This window comes from Danio aesculapii, chromosome 6, assembly GCF_903798145.1.
Source record: "Danio aesculapii chromosome 6, fDanAes4.1, whole genome shotgun sequence".
NCBI classification, from domain to species: Eukaryota; Metazoa; Chordata; class Actinopteri; order Cypriniformes; family Danionidae; genus Danio; species Danio aesculapii.
In genome coordinates, this window is record NC_079440.1 from 32383622 (window position 1) to 32401318 (window position 17697).

The following is a 17697-nucleotide window of genomic DNA, read 5'->3' on the forward strand; positions in this document are numbered from 1 at the left end:
GAAAAATACATTTGATCAGTGCACTACATAGAAGAAATCTGTAGACAAGAACATTGCCATGGCTGAACATAACAAGGACGTTCAACATCAAAACAACAACAAAAATTGACTCAACAGGCAATGCTTTTCAGTACACTAAACTAATTGCAGACATAGGCCTAATTTACACTAATACATTTTAGTTTTAAAACACATAAGCTTTGCTTCGTTTGCACCTTCCGTCTACACTACCCCAGAGTTTTTGAGCCCTGTAAACGGAGGTTTTTGAAGACGCTGAAGAGGCCGTTTTCATTTTAAAATGCTGCTGCTTCATTTCAGTATGGATGGGGGAAAACGGAGACATCTGAAAACAGAGGTGTTTCTGATTGGGGCTTTTTCCTCAATATTAAGTGCACAAATTTTAGTGCTGTACCCTTTCTCTGAGTTCACAGTTTTGATATGGAAAACAAACTCTTGAGGACATGTTAGGTAATTCTTCAAAGAGAACAGTGTAGGCTACTTTATAACTTCATTCACGTCACCCTGGCTACGTTGTTTCATCTTAACAATAAAATATAAACATGATACAAGGAACTGCCTATTTTCATCTTGATATTAACTTAACAGACAATAAAAATTTTAAGGCATCGCATAGCTACATATTTAAATGACCATAATCTTTACTCTATGTAATTTCTAACCAAACCGAGCCTATAACATGACTGCCTCCTTTCATTTTCATTAAAAAACATGAAACATACCCTCTCTTTTGCTGATTATCAGTTTTAATAATCAATAATGGCCTTTATAAAAGTAGAACGTATCATAATTTTGTGCAATAGGGGAATTAAAGGCAAGCAATCAGTCAAATGTGCAGAATCAGTGTACGTGATTACATAAATTAATATATTAACTTTGCGCTCAGCCAAAACGCGTTACCTGAGAACAAGTGATAGATTCAAATGACCATAAGATAGAGACAAGATGAATTAAATATCACGTTTAACAACTATAGTGAGGTGAGATCCAGCAGAAGATCCTTGATGAACTGTCCAATATGCACTGCTCCTATCTGGGGAGGCGTGCTCAAAGCACCTACTAACTGCCTGGAGCTCAGACGTGCACATACAACGCAGCGCATGCCAGTGTGTGTGTGGTCACGTGATGCGTGTTTTTAGTGGTGTAGTGTAGACGGAGATCTTTTCAGAAATGCTAGGTGAAACGCCAGTATGGACGTGGATCATTTACATTCTAAAACGCCGTTTTAAAACTAAAACATATTAGTGTAAATAGGGCCATAGTATGCCTTAAAGTAGGGGTCACCAAGTACTGTATAGTCCTAGAGGGCCGGTGTCCTGCAGAGTTTTGCTCTAAACCTTATCAAACACACCTGAAGAAGCTAATCAAGGTCTTACTAGGTATACTAGAAACTTTCAGGTAGGTTTTTGAGGCAAGTTGGGCCTAAACTCTCTATAACACGACCCCTCCAGAAATCCTTATGAAAAAACAGGCAACTCGGAACAAAATTCTATATTTATTTAGTGCAACCCCAAAGAGGCTGTTAATTTGATAATAAATTCTGAAATTCTTTTCTGATGTTTGTAATGAGGCAACAAACACATGTTAACTACTGAGTATCTGTTTAATGCACGTTTATGCATCGTGTCATATTACTCGGCTTTTACTGTGATTTTTCTATAATGAAAGAGAGCCAATAAACTTCAAAAAATCATCTGTTTATGCAGACGATGATAATAATTCTTGCCTGTGTTTTTATACATGTTAAACATTCAAAATACAATACTAAATACATTTCTGTTTCTCTCTTTTGTCGATTACAATTGTAATTTAGCCTATGTTTCATCCAAAACGCAACTCAATAAGCAAACTAAAACATTTTTCACAAATGAGGTCTGATTATTTTGCACATATGTATTTCAGAGTACATTACGCTGTGGGTGTGTCTGTGTTTGTGGGTCTAGAGGTGTATGTGTGAGAGGAGGCACTGACATGAGCCGAGTTGCATCAGAACAGAACTCATTAACATTCACAACCATTCCAAATATGGTCAAAACTGAGCTTTTTTTTTTACTTACCTAAGCCATATACCTATTATAAAGGTATCACAGAATAATTGAACATTGAATCAATATGGCACCTTTAAAATTAGCATTTTTAATTTAATAAGGCAGTAAACATTAGATAACATTGGACAGTAAAGGCATACATTTGCAACCTAATATATATCACTTAAATTTTGTGTATCATTACATATTAAAATAATTACTTTTCATAACAGTGCATGATTTTTGGAACTGGTTTAAACAGTTGTGTTATGTTTTAAATATTTGGTTATCTGCTAAAATCTTTACTGCCAGCCTATAAAACAACACAGTGTCACACTTTGGCCACCCAAAAGTCAGAGAGCTGGACCATCTGATCAACTGTCATGTCAGATCAGTGCACAGATGGTCTATTAGTTTATATAAATGAACAGTGGCAGTGATTAAATTCTTGCCAACCTGTTGGTCCAGTGAGTCTGTGATGACCCCTCTTTCCCAGATGTCTGCAGATTACTGACATTTCCAGGTGGGTTGGAGGAGCCAGATGATCCCTGGGAGGGTGAGTAGTCTGAATAAGTGGCAGATGATCCGCTGTTGTTCAAACAATGCATTTTGTCTGGTTCAGACTCATCCGTCGACTCTAAAATGCATTTTGAAGTGAAGGTGAAGATAATACAAAGAAGATATGTATATGCAAGAAGAATAATAATAAAACAGCAATTATTGTGATTCTTATAACTATTATTACAGTGTTCCCCAGCGCAATTATGCTATTATTACAGTGTTCCCCAGTGCAATTATACTATATATAAAACTTTATTATATGTCGAAGATATAGTTTCATTAATAAATACCAAAAATAATTAGGGGGTTGTTGGAAAAAAATGGAACTAGCAAGTTTAGATGAAAAAATGTTAGTAAACACCACACCTGAACCTTAGAAAATTGTAAATGTATTTGAGAAATGGACGCTCACTGGCTTTCTTCATCTTACTAACCTTTTTTTTCCTTGCCCAGTAACACAACTTTTGGTTTGTACATTGGTGGCTCGACCAGAGTTGGTCTCATGTCAGAGATTCGGATATCATTCGGGGAGCCTCCCATGGAGTCCTGGAAACATAAGTGTCAAATTGGCAGTGAATTAAACACTAGACAAAAGGAATGAAAACAAGGGGAGTGGGGTGAGCTTTTCCTGCAATCAAATTTTAATCTTTCACTTAAATACCAAGCAAATCGAGCAAATAAATAGCTTATACTCAAACACATTACTTGACATTTGTAATCCAATTTAAGGTCACAATGTCAATGAATATAGAAAAGTCAACATATTAAATTACATTAACTCTTGGTTTACTAACAGCAAACGTTTTGGCTGTATAAAAATCTGCTTGCTGAATTGCATATTACATAAAACTCAATTAGAGCCAAAACACAAATGACAGCATTAAGAGATTCCAGTTTAAAAAACAAATCAGAAAGCTAAAATGTAAAATTATTTTGCTAAAAACATATAGCTACGCAATATTTAGGTTGTATGAAGTAATTAATTTATTAGAATAAGCTTAAACACTTCCAATATTGTATCACAGTAACTGTTTAATGATTTTAAAATGCAAACACTGTCCCCAAATGACCTTCAAGTTAAACAAAGCTGAGAAATATATTAGAAGTAACGGAGTGTGAACTCACACCTCAACATCAAGTTGAGAGATTCATCATTAGTAATATACAGACTGTTATGATTCATAGGCCTTGTCCTGACTTGTCTGGTCAAATCCCCAAGGAGCAAATCAGTATCTTCCAGCTCTCTCACTGCTGTCTATGGCAAAACTCACACCTCTCAGACCTGACTGTACATCAGCAGGCTGGCTCACACAACCGGCAGCAGAGCAAGGCAAAAACAAATGCATATCAGAACAGCGTTAGAGCCGCCTCTCCCCTTCTCTGCTTCTTTTTTTCTTCATCGCTGCTTCACAACGGGCCAAAAGAAATGCGATTGTGTGAAGTGATGCGAATGGCTAATGCTTTTCTACTTATAGTAAATGAATTGTGAACGAAGCTTAGCATGGGGGCCATTTGATGCATGTTGCGCAATGTTCGAATTACATTATATCACAGAGTCAGGGGGGGTTGGGTTGGGGGGCAGTATTTGGAATATAAGAGCTTTTATACAATACATTGCCAATGAAAAAATTGGGTTCATGTGTAAATAAATTACTACTTGTATTCAGCAAAGATGCATTCAGTTGATCAACGAAGTATGATGTTTCAAATCAGTTCTGTTCTTTTGAACTTGATATATTTGGCAGCTCAAATGTTTTTAACAGAGATTCTAAAATTCATGGTATATTTACATATGGATTTGAAAGTTAAAACAAGCATGGAGTCTAAAAAGTTTAAGAATTTTAGTAGAAAAGAGTGCCATGTAAACAGTGCTGTTCCCTCAAATTCAAGGTAGGGCTTTGACTGGAATTTGATATGGTCTTGGTTCTCTCTAAAGGCTGGTTATACACTGTGCGATTTCAGCAAGTTACCAACTTTATGGAAAGATCGCATGCAATGTAAAGCCAAAGCTCAGGATCACCCCCTTCTTTTTCTTTTTCCATTAACCCCTGTGCACTGTTAAAGTTTACTACTCTTTTGTTATGTTCGGGATAAAAACATCCACTAAAATAAACTGCTGTAAAAATGCATCAGATAAATATGTTATTCAAAAGTTTCTGCATAAATCTGTTAATCAACCTCAGTCCTGACTAAAGCTACTAAACTGCTTTGTAAATTACAGGATTTTAACTCTTTAATTGGCAAATTCATAAATGATGTCACTGATTTGGTGAAGAAAACACACAAAAAAATGTATTTTCAATATAAAAATTAATTGTGGACTGGATTTCTTTTTACCATTTATCAAAGTCTTGGACATGTGAAACAATATTGCCTTTGATGCATTGTTTTTGATTAATTTAGATTTTTTTTTCTCCCTAATTTACTGTTGGTGGCTGTTTTTGCCCCATTGACTTCTGTTATAACCACATTTGATAAATACATAGTCTTTGTTTTTATTTACTTTATGTAGTTCTGAGAGCTGAGATGCATATTTTGATTTTTATCAGACACATTAAGGTAAGTGCGTAAAGGTCACTCTCACACACTCACAGACACACATACACACACTAATTTGCTGTTATACTCTATATCAAATCGAGAAGCTTTTTTTCTAAAGGGTTAATGGTGCCAACTGATGCCAAATTTGACGTCTTCCCAATAGCAAAACCACCAACAATCAAAAATGCATAATTGTGTCATGGTTTTGTAATCAAAAAAATTTTATAATGGAAGTTAATGGGGCAAAAACAGCCAGCAACAGTAAATTAGGGAGAAAAAAATTTTATCAGTCAAAATCAGTGCATCAAAGGCGATGCTGTTTCACATGTGCCAGACTTTGTTAAAGTGTAAAAAAATCCAGTCCACAATAACTTTTTATATTGAAAATACGTCATTTTGTGTGTTTTTTTCACCAAATCAGTGACATAATTTACGAATTTGGCAGTTAAAGAGTTAAAATCCCGCAATTTTCTTAACAAATTAGTAGTTTTGATCAGGACTGAGGTTGATTAACAGATTTATGCAAAAAAAAGTAAAATATTGGACTGTAAAATATTGGAGTGTATTTTTGAGGGTTTTTTTTCTCAAAATATGTGTCAAAATAACATTTGTCACCAAAAATAATTTTGCTAACTGAAATACAGAAAATGTTATGGCCAAATTAAAACTCAAAATCACCCCAGAGTGGATGAAAATATCCCTAACTGTACATAAGGGTTAATGGTGGTTGGTAAATCATCATATGGTGTATTTACACCACCTACTTTACTGGGAAGGAGGGTGAAGCTTGGGTGCAAAGGAAGAAATTAAAAACCACTAGATTTTTATTTTATTTTTAGTATCTCTTAAATATATAAACAGAGTATCATACACTTTTAATTGTTTCTGTACATTCAGGAATAAATCATTAAACTTCGCACCATCACAACCCTGTGAACCCGGAAGTGTGTATGTCTATTTCTGTTTCTCAATCAGTTTGTAGCTCTGATTCAACTGTGCGATTCCCCCATGAGGGCTGAAAATCATCTGACCATCTGATAATCGCCCTACAGTACATTCCCCCTGTACACTCGATAAACACAGCATGACAAACGACACACGACAAAGCAGAAATTCAGGCCGACTCAAAGAAGAGCTGCATGAGTCAGAAATCACCTCAAAATTGGACCAAAATTGCACAGTGTATTCCTGGCCTAAGACTCCTGTAATTCGAACACCAACGTTATGCTTATAGAAACACTACTTTTTTTTGCTAATAGACATGTTTTATAACTCTTCCAGAGTTAAACAGATGAGTTTTACTATTTATGACTCTATTCAGCTGATCTCCGGGTCTGGCAGGAGCACTTTTGGCTTAGCTTAGCATAGATCATTGAATCGGATTAGACCATTAGCATCTCGCTCAAAAATGAACAAGACGTTTAGATAATTTAGGACTGTAGTTACATTGTGTACTAAGGCTGACAGAAAATGAAAAGTTGATATTTCCTAGGCTGAAATGGCTAGGAACTATATTCTCATTCTGTTGTAATAGTTAAGGAACTTTGCTGCTGTACCATGGCTGCAGCAGGTGCAATGATATTGTGCAGCACCAGAAAATAATCCCCAGCATCAAGCCCTACACTTGCACCACCAGTTAGAATCTACGTACATTGCGCCTGCTGCAGCCATGGTACAGCAGCAACGTTATTTGATTATTACGTCAGACTGAGAGTATAGTTCCTTGTCAAAACGGCCAAGAAGATGGCAACTTTTCATCACCGTCAGCATTAGTACACAATATCACTAAGACTCATGCTATTTAGCTATTTAAAATTTTTGGAATAAGATACTTCTGGTCTAATCTGATCCAATGATCTATGCTAAACTAAGCTAAAAGTGGTCCTGCCATACCTGAATATCGGCTGAATGGCTTAAAAAAGGGTAAAACACACCTGTTTAACACTGGGGGAGTTGAAAAAATGGTATCATGTTCCCAATATTAACCAAATTTCTTCTTGTTTTTAAAACCGCATTATGGGAAACAACCCCAGGGACGTATTAAATAAATGCTTCACCCGCAATGGGGGTGTGTAAGAAAATGAATTTAATTTGCTTTGACGGCAGTTGAAATGAGCCACCCCATCCGTTTAGCTGATTTTCTGCTGTCTGGTCTCTCAGCCACTTACTATGAGGCAGAAACAGGAAGAGGAAGTAACGGCCAGGCTCGTATTCTCTGGCTGTTGAGGCTTGGGAACGACGCGGTGTAAAGAAATCTAAGCAAAACAAACATACATACATATATACAAACAAACAAACAAACAAAAATGGATTCTTATGGTCTAGAAAGAAAAGAATGCGTAAGAAACATGAGGTTTATGGCACTGGTACTCCCAAGGTCCCGATAACCCTGATAACAATAATAATCATAGTAATGTTTGTAGCTCCACAGTTTGGCCGGGGGGTCTCTGAGACCATGGGGGGAAGCAGTGTGAGGCCAAGCTGCAATGGACACAATACATCATGCGCTTGTATGCTAATCTAAACAAACAGCTACTGCAAGCATAGAAAAGCCTGGTTTAAATGAATGGGTTATGAATGTAGCTGTGTCTGTGTATGCCCAAAGTATAATTTGCTTGTTTACGCATTTGTTAGAGGACACGCACACAGCCTTACACACACATACGCACTAAAAAGTTTTAATCTTGTCCAATGTTTGCTTTTTTTCCTCATTAAAAGTTATGAAATTGTCTTTATACTCAATTAAGGTGCCCCATTATGCTTTTCGGAATATATCTTTTATGCGGTAATATCGGTGTTGCTCTGCAAAACGCGCTGCAGTTCTAAATGTCAAAGTGCATGATAATGCCATCAGCAGTGTTGGGTAAGTTACTTTAAAAAAGTAATAGATTACAAATTACTACTGGAAAATTGTAATCAGATTACATTAATAATTACTTAATGTAAGGAGTAATCAGATTACTAATTACTTTACTTTGAAGTTACTTTTGAAATATAAAATATACCTATAAAATACAAAATAAACTGCATCTCTTTCAGTAATTTAATGTCCATTGAAAAACATTACAATGGGTTGATCACAGCAGCTTGACAAGTTCAAAATAGTTAAAGAGTTCGCCCAAAACTTAAAATTCTCTCATCATTTACTTTTTCCAAACCTTTTTTTTTTTACACAAAAGAAGACATTTTGAAGAAAACTGGATTCCTGTAACCATTGACATCCATATGCAAAAGCACTGCAGTGTTTGGGTGTTCTGCATTTGTCTGAGGTGATTAGTCTACCAAAATGTGTGTATTCCATACAAAGTCTGAAGCTGATTGTTCAGTTTTTGTTGCGTGACTCGTGGTTTTCATCTGGGTGTGCCTGTGAAATGCAAGCGCATGCAATATGCGTTCCCAATATAAGTGTGCACAATATGCGCTCCCTATATATGTGCGCACACGCAAAAGACGTGATGTGTGAATGGCCCCATAAGCGACTACACTTCTCTTCACATTCAGATGACACCTTCACTCCCGATTCTACACAAAAATTTAATTTAGCCTGTTTAGGCTGAGTTGGGCCGCAGTGTTATTGGGCGCCAGTGTCCTCCTTGGTGACAAGTATTGTCGTAGAATGCTTTCTGTACTAGTGCTGAACAAGTTGCTGGTTGAGTTCATAGACTGTAAAATATATGGACGGAGCATCCGTGACGTCACCCATAGGTTTCTGAACACTGCAAAAGAAGCTACAAGTAGGCGCGGCCAACCGTCGCCATTTTGTTCGCGCGTCATCGCACCCACGGCGGGATACCAACAAGGGCAAAGAGGCGGAGAGTGGGCGGAGCTACAGACGCCTGCTGGCACTTTGCTTAGACCTAGCAGACAGACTTTACTTTGGGAGAAACACTTGATACTTTATTACCTGCGACTCGTTTGTGTTCTGACCACATGTGCTTGGCTGTACACTATATCAATAAAGTGTTTAGACTTTTAAAAACACTGTTGTAATACATTGAGCCACTAAACATTGTTCTTATGACGTTTTTCTACAGGAGGAAAACGCAAATTACTTCCAAACACTTCAGATATAGTCTGTGTAAGTAAATACAAGACTATTGATGAAATCCAGCATAACACTGTATGATAACGCTTCAGATGACTGATCTAGAGCCTACAGCTAATCAATCTGTCAGATTCTGGAGTGCTTTACGGGTCTAAAGAAAAATATAAATGATAAATGATCTTAAATAAAACAAATACATTTATAGAGATGGTATACAAGTATATAACTTTACTCACATGGGAAACGAGGCCACGTGAATGGTTTGTGAGCACAATTAAGTGCACACAGCATCCCATATCATCTGATAATTGTAAGAAATAAGTCCAAAAGGCAGCTGACTGTGTAAAGCCACATAAAACAGAACAAAAATATGATGAATATGCCAAGATCAGTGGCTAATCTGCCGGATTCAGCTGAGGTGAAGTGACGGCGACCAGCGAGACCTAGCTGTCACTCAAGTGGCCACGCCCTTAATTATGCAAACTTACTATAACCTAAAATAAAGGAAATGGATGAGTTATAAAAAAATTCACCCCCCTCACAGTTGTCATGGAGGGTAACAATAGCTATATGAACCAAAATCGTTCTTTGTACCAGGCTGTAAACACCTTTTTTTCTGCTGTGAAGTTGGCCATTCTAGCAGTGGGCTCAATTGCAACTTGCTCTATTATGGAGCCAGGACTAGCGGAATTTTGATGAATTGCAGTTTCAGTTACTTCCGTATTGGCTTCCCGAGAGAGAGCGGGAGGTTGCCGCTTGGTTGAGTTACAAGAAAGTTGTTTAGTCTGCATTTCACAGCAATATTTTTGATTTTACACTCAATGAAATCAAAGTTATGTCTGTATTTCTACTTGAAGAAGCAGCCACTCTTGACAGCAACCATTTCAGCTGCAGTTCTCCAGCAAAAGCGCTTGCTTATTAATTGATGTTGCAGCTGAAAACATGATTTTAAAGAAGCATTTTTTTTCCCAAAAACTATATTTGTAACGTGAGTAACGAAATTACGTTGACATAGTAACTGTAATCAAATTACACACATTTAAAATGGAATTTGTTACTTTATTGGGTTCCTCAAAAATTTTATTAGACTACAGTAACACATTTCTGTGGACGCGTTACACCCAACTCTGGCCGTCAGGTATTCAAATTGACTTTCTACAAGCAATTGATTCTTAACACATTTGCATAACACCAGGTTTTTTTTTTTTATTGGCTGCTTTAAAACAATTTCTACTTTGATCCATAATCAAACACGTTAGCCACTCTTGAAATAACACACTTGCGTTTTACCTGCTCTGGTTTTTTATGAATTAAAAAAATAGAGAACTACCAAGTGTGAAGTGCATAAAGAGTTTAAGTCCACTTTCACACTCACATACATGAAACACCTGCATACACAGGTTTAGTAGACACAAGTTATACTACTTGATGTAAACACATAAAAACTCATTCATTCATTTTCTTTTCGGCTTAGTCCCTCTATTAATCTGGGGTTGCCACAGCGGAATGAACCGCCAACTTATCCAGCATATGTTTTACGCAGCGGATGCCCTTCCAGCTGCAACCCATCACTGGGAAACCCATACACACTCATTTACACTCATACACTACGGACAGTTTTTAGCATACCCAATTCACCCCGGAGCACCCGGAGAAAACCCACGCAAACGCAAGGAGAACATGCAAACTCCACACAAACTGACCCAGTCGAGGCTCAAACCAGCGACCTTCTTATATATATTAGACTATTCATGTTGTTCTTATGATGGGGGATGGATTGGACCAACTAGTCCTTCAATGTTTAATCATCAGAAGCAAATTTGATTTATATTGTAAAATCAACACAATCTTTACTGTCCAGCTGTGTTAATACATGCTGAGGGGAGGAAGCATCCTGTCAGATATGGTATACCTGTGTTTATAACATGCACTGTTAGAATACAAATCACAAAAGGCTGCAGGCTATCTGACCAATCAGAGCAGAGTAGGCTCTTCAAATGAATTAAAAAGTCATTTGAGACCCTCTGAGAAATCAGAGGTTTTCAAATAGGTGTTATGAGAAAATGAATGCTTTTTGACCTTGGATGAGTGTAAATCTATTGTAGGAGACCTCCAAAAGAAAACGAGGAACCATTAATATAGCATAATGGGGCACTTTAAAATGTAATTGTAGATGTATTTCATTTAATCCCCTCACTCAAACATTCATTAATGTGGCTAAAATCTATTGAATTTAAACTTTTTGAAAAAGAAAAGACGACTACTCTCTACTTCCTTCCTCTGTAGAAAAGTGAAGTCAAAATATCCCAAAGATGGCCACTGACATGTTATACTGATGATATTGTTTGCAGCCAGAGTCTAGTTGATAAACTGCCACTGACTCCGAATTGATAAAAATGAATTGTTAACTGTTGTTAATTAATTATTCATTTTTAATTATTATTATTAAAATTAATTAATAAGCTTGTTTTTCAAGCTAGCCAGCCAATAACATTCATTTACTAATTCGATATTATAACAAACTTTAATGACCCACCAAATCCTTTAGTTTTTTTAAAGTAGAGTTTATAGAATTACGGCTAATTTTGTTAATACAATATATATATATATATATATATATATATATATATATATATATATAATAATAAATAAATAAATAAATAAATAAATGTCCTCCCAGAGCTACTGAAAGAAGTCTGCAGTGACCGTTTCACTCAGAGTAGATATGTCAATAACAGCTATCAATTATGATGTAACATCAAATTTAATAACTTTACTTTGGGGAAAAAAACATTTAAAGAGTAATTAGATGTTTTTTTAAATTTTGGTTAATGGTTCACTAGTTTGATTGGCTAATTTGTTTAATAGCCTATACAGCAGCCAGCCACCAGGGGGCAGTCAAAATGTTTTGGCTTCACTTTGCTGGATGTGCGGCACAATATCATTTATTTATTTATTTTTGCCATATTTAGTAGTGTCTTACTGTTATTTATTTTACTCTTTATTTTTTCAACTGTGAAACAACAACTTTGTGGACAACCTTAGACCTGCAAATACAATTGAAAAATGCATGTGTAAGCTGCGTGTACATTGTATTCATGTTAGAAAGTCTGAGTGCATTCAAAACTTTGAATTAAGCGCTCTGCAAACCAAAGTATACTTTGGGCTTAACTCCTTGAGATTTAGTTTAGTTCACTCAAATCATTTCAACATTCTTGAATTCAATTAATATTTTCATACTGAAATCTTTAATGAATCCTCTGAGTGTTCCTGACATTTGAGGCTGACCTTTATTTCTGTTTGCTAAAAGATTTTCAGCGGTATTCTGAACACTGCTACTGGATAAAAAAAACTGGAGACTGAGCAGGAGAAAAAAAAGTAGCTCTAAATCTGTAGTAAATAAATAATTGTAGGATATTTTAAAAGCGAGTAGTCAAAAATGAAGCATATTACAAGTTTACAGTGACATTCATTACTAATTGCACCATCACTGCTCTAATATTCACAAGCAAAGTTAATGACAACACGTAATAAACAACACTGCAGCTCTGGTTAGGGAGGAGGGTTGCTGGCTGTGAAAGATGAAACATTTGCACTGATCTTTGTGTATTTTATCTCCGCGGGTTCAGCTAACCTTTAGCAAATACTCTGAGCACTTCACAGCCCTCTACACTTACAAGCGAACTGACTCAGACACCAAGGATGCAAATACCAATGCCTTCAAAAACACAAAAGCTACTGCAGGAATTTCATTACACTCTCTCAACCTCCTCTTTTAATATAATTGACTTTTGAAATCCTTTATGTTTTTCGTATCTAAGATAATTTGCTGTTATATTGTCTGTGAAAGGTTAAAGGGAGCATAAAATAAGCTGCAACCCTCAGATATTACGTTGCATCAATATTTTAGGAGGACAACGCTAAGAAATAAAGTTTTTTTTTTTTTTTTTTAATCGCTGGATTAAAAGAGAAAACTTGTCATACTTCCGAGCTTTCAGTCAGATCCTCTTTGCGTTTTGGGATGTCAATGGCTGAGTTGAGGATGACACCTTGATCAGACATCTGTTGATTTGAAAAGTCTTTGACGTCTCGCTCTGTCACCTGCAAAGAATGAACAATGGTCTAAAAATGTATATATATATATATATATATATATATATATATATATATATATATATATATATATATATATATATATATGTACACACACATACATACATATATACATACATACATACATATATATAATAGGGGTGTCAAAATTAATTGTTTCTTTGATGCACCATGATGCAGATCCGTAATTTTCCTCTCCTCTATCGCTATTAAAGCAATACTTATGGATCCTGACACGAGTGTGTCTGTAGAGTGAGTTTTCTCCACGGCGTCTATCACAGATCAGCTGTGATAGCTGTGCAATGTGTGCTTTATTACGCACATATAGACTGTTACTGCACATTCATTAGTGTCTGTGTCACTCATCGTTGAACAGCTCTGACAGTTATAGAGCCAATTGCAGCACTTTCTATTGAGTATGTGAACACAATGACCTATCATAGGGATGTAAGAACACACTCGACAATGCTCAAAAAGCAAACAGAATAATATTTACATTAGTTTATTTGCTATATATACTCTTGTTGTCTTCTGTGATTGTATTTAAGTTTTGTTTGAAACATTCATAACGTTTTTGAGCAGGTAAAATTAAAGGTACAGTTCATATATCTGACTGACTGCTTGTATTAAAGGACAAAATTGTATTACAAATAATATATTGTATAAATATAAATATATATAACAAAAGTTAATCCAAAAGATTTTATGATAAATATAATTGTGGATGAGATATTGAATTGAACCGAATCGATGACATGATAATCGCAAACGAACCAAACCATAAGACCAGTGGAGCTTCACACCCCTAATATATAATGTGTTTTCTTTAATGAAATCTTAAAATCTCACTTTCCTTTTGACAAATATTCATTTTAAATTTACTCTACACACAGAAATATTTTTACACTTACACTTTTTACACAAATGTTCACATTGAAAAGCATTACAACTGCATGATTTAACCCATGTGCCATTAAAGCAAAAAAAAAAAGCATTCTTTGTTAACACGCATTCACTTTGTTGGTAAGGCAGCATATTATACAATATACAATAGTTATTATTTATTTATTTTTCACTATTCTGACAATTTTCTCAAGTTTGATCTAAAAAAATGTTTATATGTATATGGTGAGAAATGTGTGTGTGTACGTTCAATTTCTATATTGTGAAACTGCACAAAAAATAATGCATTGCAATGAATGTTGTTTTTGACTAATTTGCTTAGCATTTAACATATGAAAAAGGATAGTTTTTGTTTGTATTTTTTAACAAAACAACAATAAAGTGCATTAATATGACAGGAAGAGGTGTTAAAAAGCATTTTATATGTATCTAAATATACTGTACGCAACAGCTATATATACACGACAGACAGACAGACAGACCGACAGACAGACAGACAAACAGATAGATAGATAGATAGATAGATAGATAGATAGATAGATAGATAGATAGATAGATAGATAGATAGATAGATAGATAGATAGATAGATAGATAGATAGATAGATAGATAGATAGATAGATAGATAGATAGCCTAATTGATTGAACAGACATTGATATATAAACACAGTTAGGTACTATAACAGAACAGGATAAAGAAGCATTACCTCCTTTGGAGCAATGGGCCACTTAGGCTCATACTTGTCTTGGCTGTGGAGCTCCATATTGGTCCCAGAAGAGCATTTTTCAGTGTTTAGGGGGTGAGTGGTTTTACCCACCAGGTTCTGCACTGACTTCACCATGTTCTTGAGGTCTTCTGGGTACGGGGTGGGATAACGCTTTAAATTAATCTCAACCTGCAAATACAAGAAGAGGATTTAGCCCATATGGCGGCAAAATGACCTTTTCTGGTGCTTAAAGATTTCATAAATCCCGGCTCAGCAGACACAGCGATGCTCCTGGTTACATCTGATATTAAGATCTGAGATCAGATCCTGAGATGGATGTTTATGGGTCAAAGATGTGAATGTGGTTCATTCAAAGAATAAATGTGTAGAACAGCTTCAATGTGTCCTGTGAAATCTTGTCAGTCAAATTTAAAGTAAGATTCAATTGATGGCATTAAAAAACTATTTTGGGATCACTGTGGCACTCCAAAATGCAATTTCATTATCATTTTAAATCTTTTTACTTTGCCACTGTCCTTCAAAGCACTAGGTTTTACCCATTTCTATCAGACATTTTTGTCAAAATTGAGTTATTGACATATTCTTATTAAATGACAACTTATTTACATTATGGGATGTTTTTTTATAAGTTGTTTACATTTTAAGACTTTTTATTTTAAAAACAAAAAAGATTTTATCTACAAAGTTGAACTCTAGCTTGGCTCTATAAGGTTCTTTCTGTGAGCCAATCAGCATTTCAAATGCACGCACGAGGACCAATCAGGATCAGCTTTCTTTGTCATTTTCAGAGCAGAAAGAAACACAAAATCAGAGTCGAGTAAATAATGCCGCACCACAAAAATTGAGAAGAAACCTGAAACCGAAAAGATGTGAGTAAATGTGACTATTTAGAAGCATTTTTTGACATTAAGATGAAACGTTCAATTTTACATTGTTGAAAAAGAAACAGTTATTAAAAAATACATTTATTAAAATACAAAAAAAAAAAAAAATTTCAGTGTTTATTAAACTCATTTTCTCATTGTCTGTTTTCTTTTAAAGTCTTTAAATTCGATATTAAGCCTTGAAGGGCAAACATTTAATTTAAATAATGTGACATATAATTCAATAAATATAATTCAAAAGTTCATAGAAACCATAAAATTCTATAAAAATTACCATATTTATTACATACAATTAACATCTGCACTGGGTTTTGTATGCTTAATCTGAACAAGAAAATATTTTCATCCTAAAACATGAAATAAATGTTAAAGAAAGCAAAAATGTAACTTTCTCAAACATCAACATATTGTTACAACTCCAGTTTTTATTTTTTTAAATTAAATGAATAAGAAAATTTATTGTATTTCTTGAAAAGTAACGCTTCAATTAATGATCTGCCAGACAGAACCTTCCAAGTGGAAAATGACTTTTTAGAATTAAAAGGTTCTATCTGCATTTGCCCTGCTTGTTTTACCACAATATGCAAATTTAAGAGAACTACATTTAGAGTACATTAAGGGTCTCTGTCATGTTAATGTATGAAAGAAAACTGTTACACACATATTGTTTGTTACATGGAATGCAAAACCTTTGAAGCTCCAAATCATTTAGAATGCAGATCGAACTTTATAATTCCATGGTGACTATTTGCCGGCAAGAAGCTTTAAATACTTTTACATATTTAAGCCTACAACACAGGTAACAATTAGTAGGACACTTTATTTTCAGAAAGTTATATGAAAAATATTTGTAGACATTTTACTTATATTTAAATGGTTTCTATGCACATACAATCTTTTTAATTTGTGGCAAGCATTAAACTGAGACTTGCCATCTTTGACCTTAATACCAGGTGTAAACATGTCCAAAGAGAATGCCTAGTTCACGTGTGAAATTTGTAAAAGGGACCTTCACTTTTCCTGAGTTGTCCTCTTCCTCCTTCTTGTCCTCGAACTCAAACGCCACAGTCATTCTCTGTTGTCTCTGCTCCTCCCAGAGAGTGGGATTAAAGCTGTCAGTGTCAGACTGGTAATCTGTCAGCGGGAAAACACACATTCATCCAAACATTTAAATCCAGGAAAATGAAAAAAAAAAAAAAAAAGAGAAGAGAGATCAAAAAAAAAGAGAAGTGGTTCAGTTATTCTCACCCTCATCATGCCGGGGCTGCTGAGGGAACATGTAGTTGGTCAAGACTCTCTGTTTGGTCTCAGGATGAGCCTCTGTTTGAAGGGGGATAAGGGCCTTGGACTAAATATCAGAAAGAAATGTTGTAAACAAACCAAACTAGCAAATAAATTAAAATATTTTAATGGCAGTATGTGTTTTGACAACTTTTTAACCAGATTTCATACATATACAGTGCCCAGCGTAAATGAGTTCACCCCATTTTGAAAATTAATATTTTTATCTATTTCTCAGTGAATATAGATAATATAATCTGGTGCATTTGAACAAAACAGATTTATTAAACGATTTCCGAGAGTGTACCGCCAGTAGATACTTAAACAATAAATATGAAATTGAGTGGTTTAATCCAAGTGTTCTAAAAAGATGATTAGATTATAAAACAGATTTGATTATGGCTATACATATATAAACTCTGATCAACAAACAATATTTATATCAATCTATTAATATTTAAAAGCATCAAAGTTTTTGATGATTAGACATACAACAGTGGGATAGAAATCTTTCATATTTCATTTTTTAAAATCATCATTTGTTTTCAGAAATTGATCAAAAGTCTTCTGGGTTTCCAGTGATGTGATGTGAACAAT

General features: G+C 35.0%; 1 protein-coding gene across 11 annotated transcripts in view; it reads right to left on the reverse strand.

Annotated features, from left to right (window-relative positions):
- lrrc7 (leucine rich repeat containing 7) overlaps positions 1-17697 on the reverse strand; it is a 191457-nt gene that overhangs the window by 29846 nt on the left and 143914 nt on the right. For 8 of the 11 annotated variants that reach the window (XM_056459998.1, XM_056460005.1, XM_056459996.1 and 5 more), the window contains 7 exons: positions 17068-17167; positions 16829-16953; positions 14915-15103; positions 13177-13293; positions 7316-7402; positions 3041-3152; positions 2502-2682 (listed from right to left, as the gene is read on the reverse strand). In XM_056459998.1, coding sequence (XP_056315973.1) covers positions 2502-2682; positions 3041-3152; positions 7316-7402; positions 13177-13293; positions 14915-15103; positions 16829-16953; positions 17068-17167 — 911 coding nt within the window. The remainder of the gene's footprint in view (positions 1-2501; positions 2683-3040; positions 3153-7315; positions 7403-13176; positions 13294-14914; positions 15104-16828; positions 16954-17067; positions 17168-17697) is intronic. The other 3 variants (XM_056459997.1, XM_056459995.1, XM_056460001.1) reach the window with 2 other exon arrangements.